The following is a 25,195-nucleotide window of genomic DNA, read 5'->3' as shown; positions in this document are numbered from 1 at the left end:
TACTTAGAAGGCCGAGGCGGAAGGATCGCCGGAGCCCAGCAGGTCGAGGCTGCGGGGGCCGGGAGCGGCCACTGCACTCCAGTCTGGGCGACAGAGTGAGACTCCAACTCAAAAAACAAAAAACAAAAAACAAAAAAACCAGTAGATTATTTAGCACTATACATCAAGGGAAACTATAGTTTCTGATTGGAGATCTTGGAAAACATATCAGTTTCTCTTTCAGAGGACAATATTGAACTAACTTTATGTTGAGAACACATTTTCTCTAAGTACCCTTTTCATTTTATCCAATACTATTATTATGTTTGTTGTTCTCTAGAAACATATTAGTTATATATAAGCAGACCTAAAATACATGCCCTTCAAATCAGCAAATGTGTCATTTTACATAATTTATAAAGTTTAAAAATATTAAAATTTTCTAGAAAATGTTATGCTTGAAACAGAATAAACTGTTAGAAGTGGTATTTGACATAGGGAGTGGGGTACTCTTTGACACAGCAGCAGGAAATAGTATGGACCAACTACTTTAAAATAAAATAAAATAATAACAACAAAAGCACTAAAAATGCCAAGAAACTTCCTGTCCTAAAACCATCGCATCAGAAATGAAAATAAAACTTCTCTGACATTTTGCTGCAGTTAGAGATTAACTTTTGAATATCATCTACTTGGATGTATTAAACTTTGCACTATATATTACAGTAATTACTCAAGATTTTTCATTGAAGCATGAATCATTTTAGCCTCTTGAAAAGTTTAAGTAGCTTATTTGCCAAACTATCTAATTATAAAATTAATCATCCCTTAAATATTGTTATTCATGTTGTATCTGTAAACAATAATAACCACCAAATTAAGTATACTTTAGTCCTACCAAAAACATAACAAAATGAACAAAATTAAAATCTTATCTCTGATTTGACACTGAAGAAAAACTAGAGCTTTCATTTTTGTCAGTGAGGTAAAAGATACACTAGTATTGAAAATAAGCACGAAAAAATACTCCCTGCATTATAGATCTATTCTTTTCTTTTTCTGAATTCTAACCCTTTCTCTGAATTGAATTATTTTATCTCTACACATTTTCATCCATTCAACTCAATAAGCACTTATTGAGGACTCATTATATGCTAGACCCCTTCAGTTTATTTTGATACAGCAAAACAGTAACAATTCTTATCTCTCCCTGTTTATGTATGTTCTTGATGCCTTGCCTTTTCCTTTAGAAACAAGTATTGAACACAAAACAATAGTCATTAAACTGAGTTATATTTAAGTTAAATCTGTTCAACAAGTTCTTACAGTGTGGTACAAATGACACAAGTAGGATTACTCTTATTTTATGAAACCAGAATGCATATATATGGGTGCGTGTATGTGTATACACACACATGCATATGTCTATATATAGACATGCACTTATGAACAATACCTTCTAGGAAGAGAGACAGATGATAAACAAGTACACTTAATAAATGAGTGTATCATACAGAATGTTAGAAGTCAGTGAATATGATGAAAATACAGACCAGGGCAGGGAGAACCAAGGGTGCTCAGGGTAAAGGAGTGTCAATCTTAAATAGGATGCCCAAGGTGGGTCCCACTGACACTGAAGAAAAACTTTTCAATGACATTTGATGAAAAGACTTAATGTTATTTGGTAGGTACCTGGAGAAAGAGCACTGCTGACACAGGGAACATTCAGTGCAAAAGTACTGGGACAGAAGCGTGCTTGGTGTGCTGGGGAATGAAGAAGAGGAGAGTGAGGTTGGATGGGTATGAGCAAGTGGAAAGAGAAAAGTAAGAGAAGAGGCCAGGGGAATGAGGTCTAGATCACATAAAACCTTTTATCCTACTTTGCAGGCATTTACTTTTATTCCAAGGACAAGGGGGAGTAATCAAAAGCTTCTAAGCAGAGAAATGACATGATATGACTCATGTTTCAAAGGATTTTTCTGGCATCTTTGTTGAGAACGGACTTTACATAGAGCAAAGGTGAAAGCAGGAAGACTAGTTAGGAGGTCCCTGGAACAATCCTGTGTGAGCTCATGGTGGTACAGGGAAAAATGATGAAAGGTGGGAAGTGATTGTATTCTGGATATATTTCAGATCATAGGACCACTGGATTGAACGTAAAACAGGACAGAGAAGTCAGGGTACTTTCTGTATGCAATTTTCCCCATTTCATCCAATTAGATTTAGTAATTCCCATTTCTGTGCATCACTGAACACAAAGCATCTTCTTATTTCTTTATTGCAGTATCTATCCTGTAGTAATTATTAGTAGATACTTATATACCCCCCTCATACCTATAAACTTCTCCTTGAGGGATTTCTGATACCTAGTAAAATGCCTGACACACCATGAGCAATCATAACATGCTTGATGAACAAACAAATTAATGAGTACTTATGGAATGAAATCATTTGTGCTATGCATTTTGTCATAATAGTTTCCAACATGCAAATCAGAGATGCTATTTAGCAAAATCATTCTTTCTTCTATACTTAGACAATATTACCTTTTGGTGAATTCACACTTATAACAAAGTTTGCGTGCTGCAGTCCATGTGACTTCAAAAGAGGAAAAAAATTCTTATCCTGCCCTGCTTATTTATGTCCTCCGTAGCCTTGCCTGTTTAAATGAACATGTACTAAAACATGTACTAAACACAAAAGAAACATGTACTAAACACAAAACAGTAGTCATTAAACTGAGTTATATTTAAGTTAAATATGTTCAGCATGTTCTCAAGTGTGGTAGACATAACATAAGTAAGAGTAAAGGTGAATTCATGTATGCTCATGTATATGTGTGCACGTATATACAAGAGTGACCCAAAATATGGAATTTATTTGAAAATGTGCATTCATTCTTACATGTTTAAACTTCAGTCACCTTCAAAGTACTCTCCAGTTGACACAATATAGTTATTGAGATGCTTTTTCCACTGCTCAAAACAGTTTTTGAGTTTATCGATTTTGTTGCCTTTTAGTGCTTCTGCCACTTTTTTGTTTCACCTCTTCCATATCTGCAAAACGTTTTCCCTTGAGGACTTTTTTTATCGGGGAAACAAACAAAAAAAAATTGCTCGGGGCGAGATTGGATGAATAGGGAGGGTGGGGCATGGGTCATGCTGTATTTGGTCAAAAACTGCTGAACACTCAGTGTAGTATAGGCAGGTGCATTGTCATGGTGGAAGAACCAGTTACCCGTAATGCCACAAAAATCTTCACTGAATCCGAATGCACCCTCTCACAATGCTAGCTGACACACTGATGTTGATGGGTTCCTAGAACACTTACCAAGCAGGGAAACCTGTACTAAAAGGAATCTACCCTCCAAAAAATAATTGTTTTTTCGGGAGGGTCCCCCGTATGTCACACACACACACACACACACACACACACACACACACACACACACACACAGCTAGATACAAATAAATATCTTAGCCTGTCACAAGTAGCCACCAGGAAATTAAAGAGGCCACTGATATCACAAACCTTGGCATTTCTGAGAAATTCCATGAAAAATATCATCATATTTATACCCAAAGTCTCCAATTTTGGAAATGAATTTATCCACAGAGTAAGATTTCCCAATATAATTTATTTTCTATCAACTTTAGGCCAATATTTCATGCAAAGCATTTTGCTCAGAAGATACGTAAATGCTTGTAGATGTGGAGAGCTTACGATAATAGCAAAAGCAGAGCAGTCGTATACAGCTATGAGATAGGAGAACCTCTTTGTTGCTGTTATTTAATTAAAGATAATAAAAAAATAGACATATCTGGGATCCAAAGCTGCCTGATATTCTGGATGGGAGCTAGAATTTATCCTGGTAGTAGAACCTCTTTCATTACGAAAGTGACTACTTCGGTGAGCATGCTTGTTTATTTGATTGTTTATGCAGACATGTAAGTCAAGTACCTGTACACTGTTCTTGGGAAAAATTCTACCTAAGGAAGCAATCCAAATGCAATTGCTCAGACTAATATGATACATCCGGTATCACATTTCATAACTTAAAAGGCTCTCTCCACTTGTACATATCTTGTTATTGTGTCAACTTGTCTTCTGCTAGTTTGGCCTCTGCACTCAGGAGAGGGAATATCCAACAGAGTAAGCTCATTTGTTTTGCTAAACAGAGATCTGCAGTATGACATCAAGCTAGGGTTTAAGGAGGGAACAGCCTAGGGAGACCCTTTGAGAAGATGGCCAAGAGACTCTAGGAGCCTCTTGTCTGATAATCTAGCATAAAGTTGTCTTTTTTTTTCTTCCTTGCAATTCCCTTAAATTATCCACAAACTTTTCATAAACTTGTAAATTATTTCAGTCTTGTATTAGCTATGTTATGGGGGAAAAAGTGAGGAGTCTATATCCATTTTCGGAGTGCAGTGACCCCAGAGAGGACTTCGTCAACAGGTGACGTGGCCAGGTGGCAAAGAAGAGAGCAATTGGGAATAACAGTCTGGAGGGACATGTGACAAGCTTAGCAAAGAGAGATCTGTGGAACATGCAAGTTCAACAAATTGGTCTGTCTTCGAGTTGAGATGAGATAATCAGTCTATCATCTGTATACAGTCAAAAATAGAATTTTGAAAAGCTTTAGTAGAGAAATGAATAAAGAAAGTATACCACAGATATACAGCCAAATATGGTTTTGCCTAATATATAGGTCATAGTCTAGTGAACAGATTATAATATGAAAATTACAATATTTGTAAATATGGTTTGTAAATATAGTTCTTTGGAAAATTAGTTTGAATCATACGAAACTGTAACCCTTAAGGTCAAAAATAGTTGAATCTGAACAATTTCATACAAATTGACCCAATAAATTTCAAAAATAATATCATATAAGGATATTCCACTCTTTTACACCTGAATACTTTTGTATTATACAAGATTTATTATAGAAAGTTTACATATAAAGACAGATACAGTAACACTGAAAACAGCCCTGAGTGAGCATACAGAATCAGAAATACAGATACAGTAATGCTGACAGCAGAAACTGCCTTTTTACAGAAACAAAAATATCTGGTCTCTGCAACTGACTGCCCATTGGTAGTTTCCTTAAAAAGTAGGTTGCTCTGCTTTACCTCAGCTCTTACCTTGATGCTTCTGTTTTAATAAAACCACCAGATAATTTTAAATAAGATACATGCCAATAATATACTTAAGCTTGTCACAGATTTGAAAACTCACCAATAAGAATATCACACATAAAGTTTAAATTTCCCATATTATTTTAACTTTCCTTAAATATTATTATTAAAATAATAATATAAAATAATGTTCAATATTATTATTTTAACTCTTTCCTTGAATAACATTATTATTTAACTCTTCCCTTGAATTAGAGAAACAAGGATTATGATGTCTTACTGAATTAGGATGGGGAGATCATAACAGAACAAATGACTTCTTAATCTTAATGGCTTAAGGCAACAAAGGTTAATTTCTAGTTACTGCTAAATATCCACAAGTCAGCAGGGAGCTCTGCTCACTGTAGTCATTCAGGGACCCAAGCTGACACAGCATCCACGATCTCCTATGGGGACTATGCCAGAGGCAAGTGAGATTTTGAGGGGCTCATGGGAGCAATGAAATCTTTTCCCCATCTGCTCACATTAATTCTGCCCCCATCTCACTGGCATTTTCATTCGGTTCCCCTTCCAGGTGCATGCTAAGATGGCACTTCCTCTTTCCTTGTGGTCGGTGAGCCACATGAATAGATGCCTACGTGCTTATATACCCCCTCTGAAGGGTATATGATACTATATCTATTTATCTGACTTACCGACCACAAAGGAAGAGGAAGTGCCATCCTAACATGCATTTGGAAGGGGCACCAAAGGAAAATATTTCTTGACTAGGACTGATGACTACCACTTTTACCGGAAGTAGAATAGGTGTTCTTTGTTCTGAAATAAGAGGAGATTCCGTGTGTGTGTGCATACATGTGCACTCATGTGTACATACACACACAAGCTATTAATTGGAGGCTGTTCTTTTGGTTCAAACCAAGTCCGAGGCAGGAAGAGTTTAATTTCCTACTACAATTAGGGTGCCATCTACTGAATACTAAACAAATCACCATACTTTGTTACAAAATATTATCAAATAATCCCTGATTAACTTCAAAGTGCCTCCTATTCCTATTATTATTCTCAACCAACCAAAAACAAATATTCGTTACGAAAGAGCCATCTATGAAGAAAAACTAAAATCAAATTCATTTTGATCCATGTTTGAAAACACTGTGTTCTCAGCAAACATAGTTTCATGTTTTTTGTAAAATGTGATTGATTTTGTTCTGAATACAGGCAAGCACAATATTTTGATTTGATTAAAAATATAAAAAACTGTTTAGAAAGCAAAGTTCACGGTGGCTACTTTTCCTAACAAAAATCCTCAAAACAGATGACAGTCTCAAAACAGAAAAAAACGATAGATAATATTATATCTTGATGCACTAAATCCTCATAATGTATTCTCTTGCTAAAGAAAATGAAATTACTTATAAAGAGCTTTGAGGCAAAAACTATTATCTTAAGTTATTTTTCTTTACGTACAAATGAGTAGAAAAAATTACTCTGAATTTCCATTACCAGACACATTCTGTGAAATACTTGAAGCAAAAAGAAGTTAGCATTTATGAATTGTGAGCATTCAACCTAAAATCTAAAAAAGAAAGAAAAAAGAAATCTTCCTGCATTTTTTTAAAGATAACAACTGAGCTACTGCCTGTTACTTTAATAAAAGGAGGAATCCAGAGAGATTTTACCTCAGTTGAGACAGCAGGACCCCAGGAAATCTGTGGTTCTAATTCAAGAAAAGAATTAAGGTAACAGTAATCTGGTGGAGAAACATTTGATGTAGAAACTAGTTTTAAAACCCATAGAACATCCTATATATTTGAAATTCCTATACGCATTTTTCCCCCTAAGCTATTCTGGACTCTTGTGATTAAATTCTAGCAACATACATACCTTCAATGTTTTCTTGTTTATCTTTTTGTGTTTATTACTTCTACCACATAAAATGTTTAGACATAAAAGCACTCACAGTATTTTATGCTCTATATAGACTAATATATGATGATATATAGATGAAAGTATTAGAACTTCATTTGGGATAACAATTTGTTGCTAATTTCTTCAGAAACTATGAGGAAAAGAACAAGCATTTAGAAGCATGCAGCCCCATCACACACTCCCCAGTGCATCACCACAGCAGTCTCATAAAGGAGGTTCCCGTACCTTCATTTTATAAGCAAATGGAGACTCAGAGAGAGTAGGAGTTTTGGAGACTTTGCAGAACTGGTAAATAGTTGAGATAGAAAAAAATTTCAGTTTTATGTGCCTTAAACCCTGTGCACTTTCCAGAAACCGTACAAATCATTTCCTTTCACTTGAAACAATATTAAAACTTTTGATTTTAATGTCATTAATTTATATCATAAACAAGTAGTGATCAGGTTAAATTTGCAAAGCTTTTCTCTGTAGTTACACAGTAATAAAGAGATCAGCTTCTTGTGCTTGTTTCTGCTATGTCAATATTACCCAAATGTGGAGAGCGAAGAGGAGGAGAGGGTAAGGACGAGGGGGGAGGAGTGGCAGGGGGAGGAAGAAAAGAATAAGAACAACAACACATAACCAACATTTTGAGCACTTGAGAGGCAGCAGAGCTGAAAGGTTAAAAGGCTAGGCCAAGGAGTCAAGCCTTCTGGGTTAACTACTGATTCTACCACTTAGTAGCCATATAACCTTTGGCAAGTCACCATACCTCTCTGTGCTTCTGTTTCCCTATTAGCCATTATTATAACATTTGGCAGCTCTGCACTTCACATCATGACCTCATTCAATATTAAAAGAGAAATAGTGTATTCCAAAAGAGAAGTTTTTTCATTTTTTACCACCCTCAAATCATTTTATTTTTAGCATATATTTGAACTTATTTTATTTTTAGCATGTATTTGAACTTTCTAACTCAGAAAGGTTGATAGCATGCAATACAATACTGAGACTATATAGAGACTAGGTTTTGGGGGTTTTGATTCTGCAGAAATAACTGCCTATAAAATTCATTTAGTAATTAAACATGTGTGAGCTTCTGAAAATTAGTTACATTAAGGCATAATTTAAGTCTTGCATTATTATATTCTACTTTCCAACTGCCTACTAACTAACTAGACAATAACTTGCTGAGCTGAGGCTATGATGGACAGAGAAAAAGCTTTCTTTTTTGCACGACTAAGCACAGCCAAATATTGATCATCAGCTGAACCGCAAAATCTGATTGCTCTGATCTTTTCACATAGTACAGTGAGGGACACCTGTCTCCCCATAGGACTGTCTCCCCATGGGATAGAAAAGAAGGGCCTTTTATATATGCCTTAGTTTGAATAGCCCATTATGACACTTCCTGTTTTTATTTTATTTCATTCTTACCCTTTGGCCAAAGAAGAGTTATATGCATTCAAATGTAAACCTAATTAGTTTTAAGATCACTGAATACTATGCTCATAGTCCAACTTCAAATAGTCATGTATAATTACTTTAGTATCTCAATGAGAGAACAGTAACAACAAAAACATCACCCCCCAAAACTGTACTGAACAGTATACCCCTTACTCTGCAGTATGTTAGAAATCAAAGGATACAAAATCTGATATACAGTCTGAAGAAGAAAGAAGGAAGGAAAGAAGGAAGGGGGGAAGGAGAGAGAGTGGAAGGGAGGGTGAGAGTGAAAAAGAAAAAGTTAAAGTAGGCTATTTTAAGAATTGATCTCTATTCAAAGATTAAGTGCCTTCTTATTCAGAACTCCTTTTTCCAGCATGAGAAGAAGAAAAGTAAAAGGAAGTATTATAAAGACCAGTAAGGAAACACACCACCTGTGGAATCCTCTCAATGAAGAAATTGACTTCAAACTACCACAAATGAAGACTTACTCCCCGCATCTAATAAAGTACTCATCATATAGTAAGTACTTAATATAATTTTTGAATAAATGAATAAATCATTTAAGAACAAATAAGACACTAAATAAGTCTAATTCCTTACAGATATCCACGTCTCCAGTTTTTTCTTCCTCCTGACACTGTAACACTGTCATTCCATAGTTGACCTCCCACCCAGCACCATCCCATATTTATCTCATATGTGTGCCCAAGAATACCTAGGACCAGGGCTACTCACTGTTCAACCGCAGAGGACATCATTTATGTGAGTTTCTATTAGTTGTGCTCCAAGAGCTCTTATTTCCATAAGATCACAGTGAATGTTGCCCTCTGGAATTGTGCCTTATGCGGCCCAAACTATCTTAGGACATACCACTGTGTTGCACAAATTTCAGGGGAAAATATTTGCACTGTTTTCTACAGGAATAGCACACCTGGAGCATAATCACGTATCGAATTCTATTTACTTTACTCATCTATTTTATGTTATTATGTTAGCCTTTCCTTGGATTCGTTTTTCTTCACCGGTAAGATCTTTTTAGCCAGTAAGATCTATCACTTTAACAACCTGTCTTCAAAACCTCAACTCCTTTGCCTTTCCAACAGATCCTACCTTGAATCAATTTATTTAACTACATTATTTGCTAAACAGTCCTTCCTAGTTTCCACATCCAGTTCCGTAAGTGAAGGTGTTACTCTAAGTTAAGTTTTTAGCTCTATTGTTGACTTATTTTACAAACTCTTATGAGGTAAATTCATTTATACGTACACAGCTTCCACTACTATTTATGTAGTGATGATCCCAAACTATCTTCCCAGCTTACATTTTTCCTACATTCCATGCATGTAGATCTAATGTTCTAGAAGTAAATTAACCACCTGGATATACAACAAATCCACCAATCACATGTCCAAAATGAGCTATCTCATCCCTCCCATTGACTCAAAGTCTCATTTTCCTGTGTTCTGTAATCTCACTCAAAGTTAGAAGCATGGATGTCATCCCTGTTCTCTTTAACCACACAGCCTTTGGATTACCAAATTCTATTCCTTTTATCCCCCAAATATCTTTGAAATCTCAACTTTCAGCGTTATCCCACTGTGACCCTAGACCCTTCATTATCTATTACCTAGATACTTTCAATAATTCTCCCAAGTGAATTCTCTGAACGTAGCTTTGTTTACTTCTAATCCATCTTCTCACGCTTGCCAACATCATTCATTCCACTTACTTAAAATCCTTCAATGGCTCTCTAAAGTTGTCAGAATAAAGTCTATGCTATTTTAAAATCATATGTAAAAACTTTCAAATTGAAAGCACTTCTCCCTTAAATATAATGATAAAGGGGTCTATTGCAAACTTTCCAGGGCTCCAGTTGCTCTTTAATTACCCCTTTCTGGCCAATATAAAGAGCCTCCAAGTTCTAGCTCTTTTACTGAAAATGTCATTACCACCCCGAGTGAAATTCAGAGAATACCAAAAGCTGCTACCAGGTAACTAGCAGAAGGAAACTATGTTCCTCCATATTCTGGTGTCCCTTCACAATACTAGGGCCATATATAAGTTCAGGGACAGTCTTTCAAGGCTCCTTGGCACTAGAGCTACCCATTCAAAGGGGGTGTTTTCTTAATATAAGGCCAACCTACTAAAGTGAGCATCTTGCTTGCATGAACAGCTCTAGAGACTGAGACGACATTGGTAAACAAGCTTGCTTGGCTATCCATTCACTGTGGCCACGTGTAGTGCCGCACAACCTGACAACACTGGCATGAGATAGTAGGGGCTATAGTGGTGTTTTTCTCACGCCTATAGAGGAATATCCCAAACACTATGGTGCATATACATATATACGGTTAGTATATAAAAACCACAGGCTCTTTCAAGCTCAAGAAATGCAAACGGTAAGAACCTGAGCTAAGCCTATGTATAATAAGGATGCACTACCTGCTACTTGCTTCCTAAGCAAGCATGGATTTTACCTTCCGAGTTTTGGAGTCACATCTTAGATTTTTATTACTCCTCCCTTGGGTAGCAGTACTGTTGGATTATCCAGAATGCCGAAATAATCTCTATTTTCTAAACTAACTTTATTTCCTCAGAAGAGGGTTGATGGTTTCATAGAAAAGATAAGCAGCTATATCAATCCCTACTGTTAAACACATGCCTACTCTCCATTAGAGCTTTAAAAATAGTGCAACTAAAAAATGCTTTTACAAAAGAGTGTATGGCTCCACAGAAAAATTATTGAGCTCATTATTGTGTTCCCTGAGGAATGCAGATTCACTACAATTACATATGGAACTTTTGAAACAATAGTGTTGTTCCAACTAATCATTTCCTCTTCAAGCATTTCAGATAGATTATTTATATCAACACATTTTTTTTCAGCATGTTGAGGAAAACAGTATTAGTCCTTGCTTCCACCACAATACTTTTATTAAAGTTATCCTTCAATGGGAACAAAATGTGTCTTCACATAGATAACAGAAATGAAATAAAGCCACATATGACCAATATGATTTAAACAGATTTGCTTTTGAAAATAAAAGAAGATCGGGACTTTAATTAAACAAAATATTTTCATTTAGGTAAAGCAAGTATCTTAGTATTATCACTTGAACATTTAAAGCTATACTTTCTTTGTATTTGTATACTCTGCACTTGGAACTTTTTTTTAGTGGAGAGGATTCCCAGTTATCAAAAACACTTAGCATTTTTATTCATCGAAAGTGAAAACTAGACATTATCTGGTTGTTTCTTAACACTTTGGAAGTTTTTAAAACTTGCACTTTTAAAACCTGTAAAACTTGCATTATCTGGAATAGTTTAGGTATGGCGGAAATAAGGAATACCTGGCATTGGTTCACCTATGGAAAGACGACAACTAGAATATATCTGGTTAGTTTTTATATAATTATACCCTTTAGTTAGTTATTTCAAAATTTAAAATTAACAACTAATCATTTTTCCATTGCTATGGGAATTTTAGCAGTATTTTGTTTATAAAAGTTTGGGTCCTGATAATCTTTAAATTGTAAACTACCTTTTCCTTTCTTCACATTCTCTGTTGAATTTGTGACCCTATTTTGCACTTAAGAAAATACATATCTGCTCAAATTGAAAGTTCCTTCTTTTTGGCTCAACAGTCCAGAACAGTTGTGGCTTCAGAGGATTCACATAAACCTTTAGTCATGGCCTTGACTCACATGGACTCTCTACAAATGCAATCATAAGAAAGTACATGCTACCCAAAACACTAGGTAGAAGCCAAAAGATTTGTGGTAAGAAAAAAAAATGCAATGCTTAATTAGCATGAAAACACAATTATATATCTCATACTTTCAGTTGAGAGTTATGAAGGTCACTCATAAGTAGGCACACACACTTGGTTTTCATACTAAATAAATCAGTTACCTAGGAATTTAAATTTACTTTACACGATTGTGATATGGCCAGAATTGTGTCTCCCTAAAAGACATATGTTGAATCCCTAATCCCTAATGTGACCGTATTTAGAAACAGGGCTTTTAAGAAGGTAATTAAGGTTAAGTGTGGTCATAAGAATGAGGCCCTAATCAAGCAGGACTGGTGTCCTTATGAGAAGAGGGAGAGACACCAGAGTGTGTGTGCGCGCTCTCTCCCCCCCTTCTCTCTCTTCTTTTCTCTCACTCTCTCCTCTCTCTTTGTCTCTCTCCTCTCTCCTCTCCTCTCTCTCTTTCTCTCTCCTCTCTCTCTCCTCTCCCCCTCCTCACACTGTCTCCATTCTCTCTCTCTCCCCTCCCCTGCCTTTTTCTTCCCCACACCCATTTCCCCCTCTTTCTCCATGCACACAGAGAAAAGGCCATGTGAGGCCATGGTGGAAAGGCATCATTTGCAAGCCTAAGAAAGAAGCCTCACCAGAAATCAATCCTGCTGTCACCTTCTTGGACTTCTTGCTTTCGGAACTGTGAGAAAACAAATGTCTTTTATTTGAGCCACCTAGTCTGTGGTATCTTCTGATATCAACCCGAGCAGACTAATACAGATAGTTACCTCATAACTCTGGAAAAGTGTGCTAATGCTTTGTACCAGCTAGTTCTATCACCAAAAAAACCCACTAATTTTTTTAATAATTTACATTTTTAAACTTTAATCAGATATTCTATACCAATTTCATAAATATATAACATTTCCCTTTGTACTATATGATTATTCACCATAGTGGCTTTTAAACTTTTTGAATATGGTCCACAATATCAGTGTGTATGTATATAATATATAGTTTAATAATATTATATATGTGCATGTATCACAAAACAATTCTTTTTTGAACCATCTAAGTATATGAGACAGATTCTGTTCAAGTCTATTTTATTTAAGAAATAAATGCTTATGTGTGTGTGGCTTTAAATTAATTTCAAAGCTGGTTTATGGCTGGATGTTTAAATAGTTCTCTTCTTAGCTATGTTATCCAAAACATTTCCTGGCTACAATTTCCTTAGCATCTCAAGAAAATTAAAAGTACACATGAAGTTTGACGTTAGAATAACCATCTTTCTCTCTCTCTCTCTCTCTCTCTCTCTCTCTCTCTCACACACACACACACACACACACACACACACACACATACACACACATGCGCGCACGCAGACACATACCAGAAGCATGGATAATAAGCCTAAGATTGAAGTTAGTCCATTAGGGTTCTTTTCAAAGCAGGATTTTTCACACAATTTAAATTGGAATGTGAAGCATACTGTCTTCCTAATTTGTTTAGATTTTTTAAATTTTTGGTTTTATGATGCAACTAAGACATAGATTAATACATATAAAATGAATATGCAAATTGTCATTTGGGAAATATGTTATCCATGAAAGGAAGTGTTGGATACTTTATACTCTTGTTACTTAGCGTAGGCACTCCACATATGAATAAAAAATTATTACATGATAATTTTCAAAGGAAATAAAGAAAATATTTGTAGAAAGAAATCAATTTTATCATTTCTGATCATATTTTATTTCTTTTAGGTATATGCTCAAAAAGCTTGGCACTGAGGTCTTTGGCTAGGACAGCAGATTATGGAATGAATAAGAAAATTTTGTTAAAAAAGCAATATATACTACAGGTGCAGATTTTACAGATTTGTTGTTTTCTGAAATAATTAGCAAGGTTGACTAAGACCCAGAAGCAAAAAACAAGATGCATAATAGAGCACTACTCCATCACATTCAAACAAATAGTACTTCTGGACATGTAAATGTGAAATCAAAATTTAATTTTCAAGCAATAAAACTTCAAAATCAATATTTAAATTTTCTAAAATGTAACAGGGCAAAATTCTAATGTTTACTTCAATGTGTATAGTTGTACAAAAATAAGTAAATGAACAATTTTTTAAACACCCAAAATCTATACACAGGAAAAGTGCCAAAATGCATACAGTTTTGGAGCATAGATGTGTGTTTTTGCACTTGCATACACTTATATAGAAATGAGGAAAATGAAATCACTGAATAGAATACAAACACGTCAACATTATATAAAACATTCACTAATTCATGTTACTGATAACTTAATATAAATATTTTCTATAATATTTTAATTTATGGAATAAAATTAACTTTGCTCCCTTGAGAAAAAAAAGAAAGAAAACAAAATAAATGATGAAGAAAAATTTTTTATTACAATTATCCTCAGTTCCTACAGGGCAACTGGCACATAAATATTTTTAAATGAATATGTTAAAATTCATATATTTCCTCCAAACCTCATACAGCAAAATCACACCAAATGTAAAATGTTAAAAATTTTAAACAATGTCTGAATATTCTTAAATTTTTATATTCATAAAAAATAATTTGAAATAACCTTTACTTAATTAGCCAAATACATGTGCTTTTACACACATCTTAATTCTCACCTCTTCCTTTGTCTTTTTAGATATCACTCGAAGCCAGTCTCCAATCATGCTCAAGACAGCAGCAAAGTAAGCAAGCCCGACAAGAATCCAAAACCACACAACAGGCTTATAGACGTCTAGATACTCAATATCTGATCCACCTGTGAGAGAAAAACAAAGTAGAACAAAATAACCTCATATTCCTAAAAGTAAAAGGATCTAGATATTTGCTAAAATTATTAACTGAATTTGGGCTTGCAAAATGGAATAATTGAATATTCTTGTCAATTGACCTATGTTATTTACTTCATACTGAACATCTTGTTTTCATTCATGTAGTTCTTAACTATTTTTCAAGAACAAGTTAAATAAGATCTTCTTAATGAGACGTTTCATTTCCTCTTCAGGTAATAACAATTTTTCCTTGGTTCATGCTTCCTTTCACTTACTATAATCGGTTTCAGTCTAGCACTTAATTATTCCATGTGTACTAAGCTTTTCTTTCCACATCTATTGTAACAAGTAGAAGGTAGAGATTAACCTTTTTTTGGTATGCATTTAACTTAGAATATTTATCTTATTGCCAATTAATATTTGCTAACCAATCGACTTAATGCCAAACTGAACAGAAAGTGTCCAACTCTATGATGGTTTTTATTTTAAAGTAATCAGCACAATGGATTGGTAACAATGCCTTGATGGATCTAATGTAAATAAATAGTATTTTGCAGGTAATACTGCCATTACTTAATTATCTGACTTTTCAAGAAATTTCCATGTTTGTCATAAAATAAGTCCCTAGGTCCCAAAAAAAAAAATTGACAAAGGAGTCCTCATACTTTAATCATTGAAGTACTTCTCCATCCATTTGATACAATAACTGTACCTACGGGAATCTGGATCCATTTCAACACATTCTTTATTTAGTACATATTAACGGGAGACTTACTAAGTCCTGACACTGAAACTATTATTATTACACAAATAAGAAATCAAGTCCCTCTTTTTGAGAAATTCACAACCAAGAAAATTTCCTATAGGTAATTAACCTCAAAGGGATATATTGAATGATAGCAAAAGAGACAGAAAATGCTACAAAAGAACCCAGAAGAAATGATTTTTACTTCTGGAAGGGGGAAAGTGAGTCTTAAGTAATGAGGATCAAAACATCGACTAGCTCAGTATGGAAAACACACAGTATATTCAAAGAACTTTTAGTAATGGATAAAGTACCACATAGATACAACCAAGGAGCAGACAGGTAGAAGCGAACAATCTAGAAAAAGCAGGCTATGTCAGATTGCAAAGAGTTGATGCTAACTCAATGGAGAATAGGTAGAAGTAATAGGGAGATAAGTCCTATATTTATGTTTGACTACATGTACAGAAAGATCTAGTGGCAGAAAGGTAGAATTGGCAGAAAAGGCCCATGAGAAGTTTTTGTTCTGAACTAGTTAAGAAATTATTGTGTTGGAGTTAGAGCAGGGCTGAAAAGAAGAGTCATTTTAGATGAAGAACATCAGGGACTGATGACCCATTAGCTGGTGTGATAAGTGAGAGAGCTCTCTGATGACCAAAGATCCTCACTTGGGAGATGATAAGAGTAACATAATAGGGGAAAGAACAGAAACTTTAGCAAAATAAAAGCAATTCAATCTAAGACATGACAGCTTTGGAATGCTTGAGATAATACCCAGCAGTACCCTGAAATGCAGATCTAACACTTAACAGGACAGAGCAGGAAATAAGGATTTTAGAAACAGCAACACAGAGACTGGGGGTGCTTAAACAGAGGTCATGGATTTACTCAGCTCACAAATATTCAACCTATACATTCAGAAGAACAGCTAATAAACTGCATTTATGCATCAAAGTCAAGTATAAATAATATTGAATATAGATAGCGTTATCTAGATAAATTAGCCTTTGATTTGCTCACAATGACATTTCAAATAACAAAGGGTCAGTAAAAAGACAGCATTTTTCTATCAACCAAATAATATGAATGGACATAAGTTTAGCTTTCTTTTGGGACAAATAATAATTTTAAGAATACAATTTACAAAGTAAATAATATCACCTTCAAAATATTGTAAAATTTTTACTTTGTGCATCATTTAAAAAATCATTTCTGGGAAGAATTATGAAGACAAAATACAACTCATGATGGTTAAGACTTGGCCCAACGGGGATGCAGCTCTACAAATTCACAGAATTGACTTAAGAAATGTGTGCAGAAACCTGTTATATGATAGGTTTACCAGTAAATTCCATTTTTTCAAATTCCATTTCAATGAAACCAAAATGACATTTTTTCCCAAGTACTTTCTCTTTCAAAACCAGAAAATCTTCATCCAAATATTTGTGACTCATTTAACACATAAGTTCACCAAGATGTTGATTTTGGAAGATTTGGTTCATGTTCAAGATGACTTTTTATAAGTCTTTTTTCTTATAAACAGGATGTCAGTTTGAAAGAGTAAATTAGCTTAATCACTAAAAGGTCTATATTTGGGTAAAATGTTCAACCCACAAGTTTTAGTGGATTTTAAGCACAAGGGAAAACAATGTTTTTCCTTTTTAAATTGCCACTCTTTGGATGAAATACTGGCAGTCAGATGATCTAGGAAAAAACTATATATAATACTATATATAAGGAGTATTGTCAAACAACCCACAAATCCTACTCACTTTCTAATAACTAAGATTCATGAATTAATTTTCACATTATCAATTCTCTTCACCTAAGAATCTCCTCTGAAATAACATATATGTAATGTTAGGATAACTTGCTAAAAGGAGTTGCTAGTTTTTGTTTTTAATTAGGAAATGTTTTTTTTTAAATCTTGACAGTTACAAGCATTGGTTTCAATCTAGTTATGTTCAAGAAAACTACCCATGTGTCTACTGCTTATTAAGAAACTACGGCAATTTCTATTATTGACTTCCTGCACACTCCCTAGCCCTTTCTCCACCACTCCATTTTTTCTCTTTCCACAGACTCATGAGATGCAGCCTGCAGGATGTTACAACCCACTCTGTCCTCCTGGGGCCCCACTGACCTGGCAGGAATAGTAACTCCACTGCTTTTTTCTTTATTGCCACTGAAAATACGCACACAAATCCTTTCCATTTTAAGAGCTTTCCAGTTAATCATCATAGGAGAGCATATAGATGGTAATAAAAACAGCAAGGAAGGGTGGAGGTATAAAGTTTTAAGAAATCTTATAAAGGTTTTCAAGTAATTAAAGTAAGTCTAATCTTCCTGACTTTCTTATACGATATGTGACAGCTTCTTTTAGATGATACCAAATCTCTCTGGATTTCTTGTCCCTGATGCTTGCAGCATAAGGAACTTAACTAGACCCTAATCCAACCTAGCAGAAAGTTCAGGCTGGAATTTTTGTTAGGGAACTGTTCTCGCCACAAGGTGAGTTTCCTAAACACTTGCCGGTAACAATCCCTCCACACAGCATTAAGAAAGCTCTTTCCTCCCTTGTTCCAAAGAATAGTTAGATTGTGGGGCAAAGCAGCACATGAGGCCATGACAGGTACCTCCTGGATGGCTTTCTTATTCTGGCCTTAGTAACCTGTCATAACTCAATCAATATGCTCATTTCAGCTGATTTACAGAATATTCAAAGTCAGATTGGGAGAGAAGAGTGAAAAGTTAATTTACTGATTACTTACCTAAATGAAATCAGTCCATCCTAAAGTCTGTGGGTGTTAAGGGGAGTTGCATTCCCATTCCTCACATTTCCATTGACTTAAGGCAGGGCCTTACTAAGATCTTTGGGCCACAGACTTAAGCCATATCATCCCCTGCCTTTATTAGCAATAAAGCTGATGATTCAGTTACTATCATTCTCATGGTCTGTTTGGAACTCAGGAGTGAAAGGCCAGTTTATACTGTCTCCCTGAAATCCCAGTGGTAAAGATCCCACTTTAAAATAGAAATGTCATAATCTCAATGGGGAAAATAACATGTGTCAGGCCACACAGAAAAAGGGCAGTGGAGCTAGAATTCAAATTCAGGTCTGCATGGCTCTAAAGTACAGGCTCTTCCATTGAACATGGTGGTCCATATTGTCCTCAGTAACTGACCTCAGCTACTGTCCTTCTTATCATTTCTTCACTGACCTGTTTCATCCATACTCCCTGGCAGATACTTAGCTAAGTCTGGGAACACTAAGTCGAACAAGGGTGCCTCTTCTCTTCAAGGTTCTTACTTAGAAACCACGTGGATCTGAAGACAAGCATTGTTTCATCAGGAGACTCACTACTTTGCTGTGTCCTTGTCCATTTCCCTGAAGATGCTTGATCTTACATTAGGAAAACTGCCATGAGAAGAACAGCAGTCTCACAATCACAGAGAAAGAAAAATCAACCCATTGTCTCACTCACTCTACACAAACGTGGAAAAGTATATAGAATGTACACAATTGCTATCCCTAGAAATTACCTTTAAATCTCAATATAGAACAATTTGGAATCTTTTTCACAACATGTTGTACAACTTACTTCCTGTCTCACAAAGCCATAAATATCAATCACTGTAAGCGTTCCCCTTCATTTTTTTCTCCACATGATTTTATAATGCGTCTATATACCCATTTTGAACCCTTGAAGATAAATAACTTTTTGGTTCTTCCATAGTCCCTAACACTTTGAACCATCTGGATAAAATCTCATTTAGCTACTCATGCAGATAGCTATCAATTTTCTTATGAGTTTCCTAAGAGTCCTGAGAGTAAATCAAGGAGTGACCAGATTCCTTGCTGAATTTTTCTGTATTATAAAACACAACAATTACCAAAAAGAGAAGAAGGCTTTCTATAATTTGATTGTTGCTCCTGAATTTCATACACTCTCTCCCATTGGATCAGGAGCTAGAGCGATTATTATCAAGCGCTAAGCATGGTATTTAGTATACAATATGTGTATCCACTAAACACCTAAATAAATGAGTGAATGACTGAACACAAACCCTCACCTTCTGATCGAAGTAATTTTTCTGAGTCATTGTGGTAGTGATTGTAGTCTACTCTTCAGTAGAACTCACTCCTTATCAGGTTCTTCCCTTGATATCTGTTCAATCCTTGGCAAATTTTTACTCAGTGCTTAACTCAATAGCAGCAATTTTAATAGATGCCGTAGATGTAGTTGCCAAACTCTTAATAAATATCAGGTACTGTTTTTTTTGGAGGGTCTCTACTTAACTGTTTTGAAAGAAAAATGCTGTGGTTTTGAAAGAGATTTATGTTTTCATGATAAAATCCTCTTCAATTGAGCAAGCTCCAAGCACTCCACTGAATGAGTCATAATTCTGATTATACAGGAAAGCAATAGTTTGGTTACTAAAACTACATTCCCAATAATGGCTTTCAAAACATAATTCCAGAAATACCTTAATTCTTAATATGAGACATACAAATATGTTTTTTCCAAGTCAAAAATGTGACAGCAAATGATTATAGAATGGAGAAAAAGCTGTAAATTAGTAAAAGTTAAATGTACTAGAATAAAAAGCATTTTACCTGGGAAAGTCCCAAATTATATTTTCTTTTTTCTTTTTTTTTTGAGTTGGAGTCTCATTTTGTCACCTAGGCTGGAGTGCAGTGGCATGCTATTCACCACCACTGTAGTCTTGATCTGCTGGACTCAGGTGATCCTTCCATCTCAGCCTTCCAAGTAGCTGGAACTATAGGCACATGCTAATTTTTTGATTTATTGTAGAGACGACGTCTTGCCATGTCGTCCAGGCTGGACTCAAACCCGTGGGCTCAGGCAGTCCTCTCATCTCCACCTTCCAAAGTGCTGGGATTATAGGCGTGAGCCACCATGCTCAGCCCCAAGTTATATTTTCTACATAGAAAGAGCACAAGGCACTAGGCATGAAGCCTGATTACCTTGGCAAGCATTCAATAACTACATGTGTGATGGTGACAATTTCACTATTTAGTCAAATATAATAAATTTCACTATCAAAATTCCAAGAGGATGTATTTGAATGGTTAAATAAATTTATGCTCAGATGGAAAATATGTTTTCATAATATTAACCACAAGGATTTCTTAGAACATCTGAATTTTTGCCTAGAATTTTTTATTTTTATTAGAAAACTAGGTAATGTTAGGAGACTGCTTTGTGAAACTATAAATTTGCACTTAGGTTTTTCACTCATTCGTATTACCTCTTATGAACTAACCAGGTTTATGTAAAGGAGTATTTTCAAGGACGTCATTGTGCAGCTTCTAGACAAGCTGTGGAAATGAAATGCATTTATTGGCTTGAGTGACTCCCTCCAGCCCTAACAGTATATATTAAAGGAGCCATTAGCCTTGAAAAATAACTTTAACTGTAAGTCATTAATTGACCTGTACAATTTTGAAGAGTCACCAACCAATGTTTTTTTTTTGTATGTTTGCTTTCTTGTAAAATAATGGAACTTTGTAAATAAAAGAAGCAAACCCGAATAAGTAAAAGACAATCTTCCACACAAAACCATATAATTAATATTACTTCTTAGATTTTAATGAAGAACGGTTGATTTAGCTCACAATCTTTAAGGTAAGTATGACCTAATAACTGATCACCCTACATTTACAGTCAAATGACAAAACAACAAAAGTTAAGAAACAGAACATAGGGAATCAACATTAATTCTCAAATACAATTTTCTCATTAACTTCAACATATCTCTACAAATTTGTCTATAAATCATTATAGGTGCTTTTAAGACCAAGCAAATGACACTTTGCTAGTAACTTCCTTTCTCTCTTCTCACCTTTTAGGAACAGTTACTCTGAGACACTCACTACTCTTAGCAATAGGGGTCTGCTTAGTCATATGTCAAATAAGTTGGATTGAGGTTGTGGTCTCCTAGGTCTTATTTAGCCCCAGAACATTGAGCACTGAAAAAGGACAAAAAGGGCCATCAGGAAGAAGCAGGTACCAATCACTAAGGTAACCAGTCATTAAGACAAGTTCCCTGCATAATTATGAACATAAAATTAAAATTTGCGGCCGGGCACAGTGTCTCAAGCCTGTTATCCCAGCATTTTGGGAAGCTGAAGCAAGAGGACTGCCTGTGCCCAGGGTTCAAGACCAGCCTGGGCAACTTGATGAGACCTCGTCTCTACAGTAAATCACAAAATTAGCCAGGCGTGATAGCATGCGTTTGTCGTTCTGGCTACTTGAAAGGCTGAGGTGGAAGGATCAACTGAGCCCCGATGCTGGGGTGGCTGTGAAAGTGCCTGCACTCCAGCCTAGGCTATAGAGTGAGACTCCAACTCAAAAAAAAAGTTAAAATTTTCTGGAGATCACTCCCTGCAGAAAATGTATTATACACTGAACTCTATATTCAGTCACATACACAAATACCTGACCACTGCCTATTTGTATGCACCAGTGGTCTCTAAATGCTTTGGATTTATCACCAACATTGGAAAAGTAATGCATATGAAAATCTAAATATATGGTTATGTATAAATTAGAAACATTATGCTCTAGTATATCATAAAAATTATGACATGAAAATAAAAACAAGGAATGAGATTTAGAAATATATAGAAATAGGAGTATTTTCACATTTTCTTCTCATCATAGAAAGTCTATCCTTCTTGCTCATTCCCTGAGGATGAGCACTATTTCAGAGTTTTGGTCTAAACCACCACATCTTCACGTGTTTTGAGATGCTCCTAATAATTAATGTTAAAAAATACAAGTATATTACAACCTGTATCCTAAACTTCACTCTTTTCCTTTACTAACACCACAGTTTGAAAAATAGGTTCTTTAAGTCATCTTCAGAGAAATTCAATATAACAATGTAATTGAACTCTAATCTTCTTTGGAGCAGGTTTTGCCGGTTTTGAGAAAGGTATGAAACAGTGAGTGTGCACTGTGGGAGACACATCTTTGTTTTCTTTTGAGATTTACAGCCCAACAGAAAGATGAAAGGTTCAAGTTAGAGCCGTGCCTCTTGCTTTTTCCTGGTGAAAATACCAAAATGAAGTGAGAACACTGTCTTTAGCAACATCTAATAGCAAGAGGAAAGGTACTAAGTAGTAAATAACTGATACTTCCCAGATGGGAAACTTGCCTTAGCTCAACAGCTAATTTTATAGCTGTAAGGTATCAAAAGCAAGATCTAGTGTTGTATACTCTGTTGAACTATTTGAAGCAATTATTTTTCAAGATTCCTTAAAAAAAAAGTCACAATTTCTGTTTTTTCCAAAATATCTTGCAAAGGGCACACATTTGCTACCAGTCTTTGCCACATCTGCCCCTTTGTCTACATTCTCTTTCCAAAAACACTCCCTGGGCACAAGGTCCTGCCATGTAAAGGTTATAGTACTAGGAACAAAGCTCTACAGTTTCACAAAGATCTACATAGCCACAAAATAAATAAATTAAGAAGATGAAGATGAGTCTACAAAACTTAAAGTCAATTTAACTGAATTTAAAGTCCATTTATCTTAGCATTTGTCACATTAATCATATCAAATTCTTTTTTGAATATTTGGTGTTTTATTTTCATTTATTAAAATCTCATTTGGAATTACAAAGTAGTAATAAAACCAAGGCAAAAGTGTTAATTCATGAATAACAATTATTCACTGTCTACATATAATATAAAGTATAAAAATTAGGAAATAAGAATACTTTGAATCGTATCAAATTCTTATGCTTGTTATCAAGGTATATTTCTACCATTTATTATTATTTCCTCTGTAAAATAAAAATGAAATTAAAGTAACATATTTAAAGAGGAGTAACAATATAATAAATCCTAGAAAAAATAAAGTTGCTTATTGGATTATACTTAATAGCATGTGGGTATCAGTTTGTCACCTCACTCTCCCGTGACACTGGGCTATGACTCTAAATTTGGAGTCCCCACTAATAAATACATGATGTTTTCACTGAACTTCCTTTCTTGGGTAGCTGAGAGTGGCTACTAATAGATCCACGTGATCTAGTCGATTTCTAAGACTTAATGTCTTAAGGTAAATCAAAAAACATTTTTTTAATCTCCTACAAAACCATAAAGTAAAAATATTTGTTTTTTCCCAAGTTTATACAATGTTTATACAATGGCCACAAATACAACATTATTTTAGCACTGCACACACACTTATTTTTATTTATAATTTTTGTTTTTCTTAGACAGTCTTAGACCATAAAGGCTGGACTGATACAGTCTGTCAGCTGTATAAAATGAAACATGTGGTATGAGGCTGTCCTTGGCCTAAAAATGTAAGATATCATATGATACCTGTATATGCTATAGTAACTCTAAGACCTTGCTAATTATACTTATAAAATGTTAAAATAGTCCAAGATTAATACACCACAAGTATATTTTTTGTTACTATCACTGTCTCACTTTTTCCTGTATTAACAAACTTTGCACTTATACTTAAGCCAACTATACATCTTCAACAAGCGATAGAAAAAGTAATTTAGGACAGAGGCTTGTATTCTTATATGGGGTTACAAGTATCTGAAATTCTTCTCTCCATTTGCTAATTATAAAACCAAATGATCTCTGGCAAAGTGATTCCCCCATGCTCCCTTATTTCCCAGGCCTTCATCCACTACAGAATTGTATACATAGTATTTTTTACCAAAAGCAAAGCTTTGTTCATGAAAACATCCCCATCTTCAAGATTATTATATATTTCCCATGAAGAAAGGCTTTTTAAAACCCTAACAAATCAATAGAAACAATCAATAGAAACAGATGAACTATTTGCCTTCTCCAAGATTTTATAAAACTGCAGAACATATATATATATATTTGTTTTTTCTTGAAAATATTGAAGTAAGGAGTTTAGGTTTAGGAAGAACCATAAATAGCCAGAAAGTATAAAACTCTCTTAAAACTAAAGTTGGCTGATGAATATATTCTATACATTCCTATTATAATGCTTATCATTTTTTAATAGTTCAAGCCAGATTATTTTTAAAAGAATGATTTAGATTTGGGGGGATTGGTTAAAAGGATCCATGATAGAATATTAGCATAGTTATTTTTGTTATCTTTATTATATTTTATTTAAAGTTGGAGTTGCAACAATAATAATAGTGAAAAATATAGCTGGGAAAGAGAGAGTTGAACTGATAGAGACATAAGACCTAAGAGACACCACAATAAAGCAAATGTCAGTTGAAATAACACATATAGAAAAGAAAAAAAAATTATGTGAAAAGTGTAGACATTTTAGGTCTCTATGACCCACTTTAGGTAAGGTCAAAAATACTGGCCTAAATTAAAAATTACACGAGTAAGTATACTAGAGAAAAAAGTAGGCAAAAGCACTTCTGAAG

General features: G+C 34.8%; 1 protein-coding gene across 3 annotated transcripts in view; it reads right to left on the bottom strand.

Moving 5' to 3' along the window:
- KCNK2 (potassium two pore domain channel subfamily K member 2) overlaps positions 1-25,195 on the bottom strand; it is a 138,945-nt gene that overhangs the window by 25,908 nt on the left and 87,842 nt on the right. For all 3 annotated transcript variants that reach the window (XM_008065322.1, XM_008065320.1, XM_008065321.1), the window contains exon 6: positions 14,882-15,021. In XM_008065322.1, the coding sequence (XP_008063513.1) occupies positions 14,882-15,021 (140 nt within the window). The remainder of the gene's footprint in view (positions 1-14,881; positions 15,022-25,195) is intronic.

This window comes from Carlito syrichta, unplaced genomic scaffold (assembly GCF_000164805.1).
Source record: "Carlito syrichta isolate Samal-C Ts95f unplaced genomic scaffold, Tarsius_syrichta-2.0.1 Scaffold308229, whole genome shotgun sequence".
Taxonomy (NCBI): Eukaryota; Metazoa; Chordata; class Mammalia; order Primates; family Tarsiidae; genus Carlito; species Carlito syrichta.
Note: the sequence above shows the minus strand (reverse complement) of the source record. Positions and strands in the feature narration are given on the sequence as shown.